The sequence below is a fragment of the Onthophagus taurus genome, chromosome 7, assembly GCF_036711975.1.
Source record: "Onthophagus taurus isolate NC chromosome 7, IU_Otau_3.0, whole genome shotgun sequence".
Classification (NCBI taxonomy): Eukaryota; Metazoa; Arthropoda; class Insecta; order Coleoptera; family Scarabaeidae; genus Onthophagus; species Onthophagus taurus.
In genome coordinates this window covers 17,364,453-17,370,567 of record NC_091972.1, presented here as the reverse complement: position 1 = coordinate 17,370,567, position 6,115 = coordinate 17,364,453, and the positions used below count along the sequence as shown (strand labels likewise).

General features: G+C 32.4%; 1 protein-coding gene across 1 annotated transcript; it reads left to right on the top strand.

Annotated features, from left to right (window-relative positions):
• The first annotated feature begins 186 nt into the window (after window positions 1–186).
• LOC111420368 (ADP ribosylation factor-like 2) lies at window positions 187–1,109 on the top strand. Its single transcript, XM_023053346.2, has 5 exons — window positions 187–332; window positions 414–524; window positions 579–741; window positions 791–871; window positions 920–1,109. Exons 1-5 carry the CDS (start codon window positions 268–270, stop codon window positions 1,052–1,054), a joined length of 555 nt encoding a protein of 184 aa, XP_022909114.1. The 5' UTR covers window positions 187–267; the 3' UTR covers window positions 1,055–1,109.
• The last annotated feature ends 5,006 nt before the right edge of the window (window positions 1,110–6,115 follow it).

Below are 6,115 nucleotides of genomic sequence, written 5' to 3'. Positions count from 1 at the left end.
ACAAGTATTCGCCGCAATTTTTACCGCCACGAAGTTAGCTACAAAAAAAATTTATAATAAAAAATATTATTTTGGAGAAATAATTTATAATTTAGTTATTAAATACAATTAAAATTATTAACTAATTATAACAATCGCAGTAACGAATTTAATTTTAAAAATTATAAAAAACAAACTTTCCATAGCTGTCACAACATAACCTTAAAATGTCAGTAATAACTGTATCAAATTAATTTTTAATTTAAGTGATTTTTAATACACGCAATAATGGGGTTTCTTACCGTTTTGAGAAAGATGAAGCAAAAAGAGAAGGAGATGAGAATTTTAATTCTGTATCCTTTTATTTTTTTGCAAAAATAATTCCTAACCTCAAAATGTATTTAAACTTAGAAATTCCTTAATTTATTAATTAGCGGTTTAGACAACGCTGGTAAAACGACGATTTTGAAACGTTTTAATGGGGAGGATATTAATACGATTTCCCCAACGTTAGGATTTAACATAAAAACTCTTGAACATAAAGGGTTCGTTTAACTTAAAAGTATTAATCTCAAATTTGTTTATATGAATTGTTTTAGCTTTAAGTTGAACATGTGGGATGTTGGTGGCCAAAAATCATTAAGATCTTACTGGAGAAATTATTTTGAGTGCACAGATGGTTTGATTTGGGTCGTTGATAGTGCTGATAAACGAAGGCTTGAAGATTGTCGGAAAGAATTACACAATCTTTTACAAGAAGAAGTAAGGCTTTGTTGTTGAATTGAGTTTTATTTCTAATATATTTTTTTAGCGTTTGGCTGGTGCTACTCTTTTAGTTTTTGCAAACAAACAAGATTTACCTGGAGCTTGCACTTCAGAAGAACTTAAAGATGTAAATATTTTGATTAAGTATAAAAAGGATATTAATGGTTTTTTGTAGGTGTTGGATTTGGATACAATTAAAACTCATCACTGGCAAATTATTTTATGTAGTGCTGTTACAGGAGATTGTTTGTTGCAAGGGATTGATTGGCTTATTTCTGATATCGCTATGAGAATATTCACTTTGGATTAACTAATTTTTGTATTTTTTGTATTACTACTTAAATAAAGCTTTATTTATTAACCCATTTTGGCCTGGTACAGTTTCTGATTGAAATTCTTTGATGACCCCTACAAAAGAGACTGCTAATAGGTCAAAATAGATAAACATGGTGAAAAAAAACGTTAGTCTGTTTTTGTCCTGTTATGGGATGGTGATTCTAATCACATACATAATAAGAAACATAACAGAATTAACTTTCATTTGAAAAAAAGAATAGTTTGTCATATTTATCAAAGTATTTTGGATGAAAATTGCAATGGCATACTTTACAACTACGGCTGATATTGATATTTGACTGTATATGATTTTTGTCTTGCACTTGAAAATGATAAATGTTACGTTCATGTTGAAGTAGCTGCAGAATCAGCATCATCAAACAAATCTTTAGTCAACAAAAGATCTCTTGCAATAGCACTTCTAAATGTTAACTGATCCATTACTGGAGCCTTTTCATAGCTTGCAATTAGTACATGTAATTTCCATGCATTTACTAACATATTTGAGAGTGTATTTGTGAAAAGCGGGCACCACCACTTCTTACCATGCATAAGATGCGGGGGTGTAAGGGGTGCACTGCACCCGGGCGCCGGCACCTTTTTAATAAGTTGTCCACTGTTGAGAAGCTATACCGAAATATTTAACTAGAAGGCTAAAAAAGTTATCATTTTTTTTTAAATTAAAAGGCATTTTTAATTTTTCCCCCGCATTCCGTATTCCGTCCAAAATGCAGGTGGGCGCCACTCCTGTTTCCTCACCCGTGCGCTTCATTAGCTACCCGTTATACTCTTTTTTTTAAGTATTTTTATTGCCAGACCAGTAAATTAATATTGCTATACAAGGCTTTTTCTTATGCTAAATAAATTTCACATTACATAACTAAAAGGACCTTGTTACTTACAAAATAATAAACATAAGTCAAATTGAATGGTAACATTTAACGTATTTTAAATTTAAGTAGATGTCTTGTGGTAGTTTCCTTTTAAGGCGACAGTGGATGTTCTTTTTGCTGAGGTTGTATGGCTGTAGTATTTCTGTGTATTGTATGCGTTCGTGAAACCGGGAAGTCATTGTGGAGTCTACTGCTATGCGTAATATTTTGTTTTGTAAAACCTGAACCCTATTAAGATTTGATTTAGGCGGGTTTCCCCAGACAACGTAGGCATAGGTGATGAGTGTCGAATGAGTGTTTTATAAATTAGGATAGTGTTTTCGCATTTAAGCCTTGTTCTCCTGTTTATTAAGGACAATACCATAACTTCCTCATATTCCTCATTATTTGGCATTTTTATATATGTCCCACATAGTTAAGCTATTAGATTGATGACCTTGTCCAAAACTCTGCTAACAGTACTTTTATCAATCGTTGCCATGTACCGTAATGTGATTAACACCATCTCTTCAGGTGTTAATGCATGATTCTTAAAAGAAAACCTGATATTATACCTAACAGAACACATCTACATATACAGGGCCAATTATACGAAGGTGATGTCAGGAAAAATTGATAGAAACTATTTGAATATGTACTGTCAACACGTACGTAATGAAATTAAGTTTTCAAAAAGAAATATATTTTCTAGAGTGATTGACACTGCCAACAATAAAATAAATCACCTGGGGCACCATAAATACAGTCAGAGGAGGTAGGACATCGACTGCTTTAGACTTTTCTGATTTCAAAGATATATATACAGTGCGTTTCAAAAGTAACGGATAAATTCGATGAAATTTAAAAGATTAAAGACTAAAGATTTAAATTTTTAAATGGAACACCCCATTTTTTATATCGGAATTTGAAAGAGGATTTTTTTCTAAATTATGTACAATAAATATTAATATAGGTTACATAAGAAAATTTTCGAGAAAAATTAATTTAAAGTTTCATTATTTCCCATTCAATTGATATAAACAAATAGTAGTAGCCGTGCGTAACCATGGCAACCAATTGTTTTGATTTAAAATTTCCAAGTGTCAAAATTCGATTTGAAACAGTTTATTGTGCGTTAATGAGATTATTTTGAGTAGTATTGTGGAGTTTCTTGTGTTAATTGTTGTTATTCATTGTTATTCGTTTATTATGTTTGTTGCTATTCAACGCTATTCGTTGTTATTTATATATACGTATTATTGACTGTTTGATAAGTAAGAAAGTAATAATGACGCTTACTGAAACTGAAAACATCGAGATTCTTATGATGATTGGTTTCGGAAATAGAGTCCGAACGTATAACGATGTCCGTGCGTTGTTTAACGAAAATCATCCAAACCGTACTCCAATATCACTATCGACAATAAGTCGAATTGAAAGTAAATTTCGCGAACTTGGTCATGTACATGATAAATCTAAGATCGGACGTCCATTGGCCTTAAATGAAGACCGTCAATTGGATGTCCTGTTAAGTATAGAGGAAAATCCGCATTCAAACATCTCCAATATTACTGCAAATTTAAATACATCTAGAAGCACAGTATCAAGATTTCTTAAAAGAAAAAGTATCACCCCTACAAAGTACACTTGGTGCACGAGATGAATGACGGAACTATGCAACGCAAATACGGAATTCATTAAAAATATTCTATTCTCTGATGAAGCAGTCTATAAGCAAAACTGTCGTTATTGGACAGTTGAAAATCCCCATTGGAAAGCCGAGGCAAATACACAGTATCCCCAAAAGGTCAATGTGTGAGCTGGAATAGTGGAGAACAGAATTATTGGACCGTATTTCTTTATTGGAACAAAAGGCGGTGACCAGTATTTGAATTTTCTTCAATTAGAATTAATTCCAAGTTTAGTTGCAATTTTTCCAAATGCAGAAGATCTAAATTCACTAAATCCCAGAATTTGGCTACAGCATGATGGTGCGTCTCCTCATTATGCACTAGTTGTACGAGAATACCTCAACCAAAAAATTCACAATCGGTGGATTGGCAGACGCGGACGTATTGAATACCACACATACGGTGGGTTATGATGAAATTCCAATCTCTGTTCTAAAAAAGTGCGTTGATGAAATAGCAGAACCCTTGAGCAGCGTCATAAACTGCTCTTTCAATTCAGCAATATTTCCGATGAATCTGAAAAAAAAACTGTAGTAAGACCGATTTATAAGTAATTTTACAAATTGCACTAATTTCTAATATTGCAAAAGTTTTTGAGTAGCTTGTCCTGAAAAGACTAAAGGATTACGTTACCAATAACCAAATACTTAACCAGTCCCAAAACGGTTATATAAAAGGCAGATCTGTAAACAGAGCAATTTTTCAGTTATTAGAACAAATTCAAACTGGAATTAATAACAACGATCTTACCAGTTGTATAATGGTGGACCTAACTAAAGCATTTGACAGTCCACCATGACATCTTATTGAAGAAGTTGGAAGCTATAGGGATACGAGGACTTCCGCTGGAGTGGTTTAGGTCTTACTTGTCAGAAAGAGAACAGCGGGTGGTCTCGTATGATCAAACTGGTGCTGAAGTTACTTCAGACTGGACAAAGGTTCTCCGAGGCGTCCCACAAGGATCAATATTGGGACCTTTCCTATGTATCCTATACATCAATGATCTCCCGGAAGTGATCTACTAATCCTTTTTGCTGATGACTCCACTATAGTATTAACTACAAAAACTGAGGAACAAATGTCAGAATTGGTTCAGCTCAATATCTAGGTAATCTGCAAACTTGGTTTTCAAATAACAACTTACAAAAAACAAACGTTATAACAATAGAAACTCCTACAAAAAAAAGAGAATTAGATCTAATATTCAATGGTATAAAACTTACCTACAAGGAAGAGGTTGTGTTTCTGGGAGTTAAGGTTGATCATCAGATTTTAACAGAAACAACAGATCAACGATCTTACCATGGAGATAAATAAATCGTGTTACGTGCTATGAAAATGGTAAATGCAAGATTTAATCCATTTTTAAAGACTGACGTTTCATTTTACATGATATAAAAAAATATAACCATTTCACCCACTTTCATGTACAAACAGCGAAAAAAGCGTCTTTACTAAGCAGCATAGATAGAAAGAATGAGGAAATAACGCAACGATATGTCGAAACATGTTTTTCTAGAGTAAATAAAATGCTAAAAAGAATTAATGTATCAGCCCACTGGTAACCAGAGTCACCAGTAATTTTTGATTACTTTTAGTATGTTTTGATACGTTGATACTACAGGTAAAACACTGTAGGAAAAATGGATCCCGGTTAAATTATATCATTGCAACAAAAAATATTTAAAAATTGACACTTTTTAATAGTTCTATTTTGTCCCCGAAAAGAGGTATTTAAAGAGGTGGGGAATACCAGAAGTGATCAAAAATATATGTGATGTACAACATATACATCTAATTATGTAATATCTACCAGTCACGTCATTGTACATTACACATTATCATTGTAAGTATGCAACCAATATCGCAAATCGCGTATTGCAATATCAATACTGTGATATTGGTTGCATACTTGCAATGGTGACGTCTGGTACGATAATTAATTAACACACTGTATTTATCTATAACATTTTTCGTTTGTCACCACATAAAATCACCGTCTGGGCAAATATGGTTTAACAGAATTCAATTTAATAGATATATAAAAGGAATTACGTTAAGGAATTTAAAAGTAAGACAAAAAATGTTTTGATGGCTACAAAATTTATTCGGTGCTTATTAAAGTACACAGAGCACCCCAGGAGATGATGGGGCTTTTCGTGTGGCCCCAAAATACAAAAACGCACGAAACAAATTATTTTGAAAAATAAAATTAAACGAATAAAAAACGCACATAAGCAAAAAACGTATACGATACAACAAATAACCGGTCGTTTTAGTCATCGTTTTCAAAAAATGAAAAAGGATAACTTTCATGGAATAAAACATATAATCACATTATAGAGAAGAAAAAAATGTTTTAGTTTAGGAAGTCTTTTAGCATCAAAAATGGAACACTTCGATAATCCAGTCTTTTAAAAGTAGTTAATTTATTGATTATGTGTGTGTTTTGGACTACTACTTAATAAAAAA

Coding starts and splice junctions, on each gene's coding strand:
- LOC111420368 (XM_023053346.2), top strand. CDS start 268: ATGGGGTTTCTTACCGTTTTGAGAAAGATGAAGCAAAAAGAGAAGGAG. Junction 525..578: donor AAAACTCTTGAACATAAAGG/GTTCGTTTAACT, acceptor GAATTGTTTTAG/CTTTAAGTTGAACATGTGGG. Junction 742..790: donor ACAATCTTTTACAAGAAGAA/GTAAGGCTTTGT, acceptor ATATTTTTTTAG/CGTTTGGCTGGTGCTACTCT.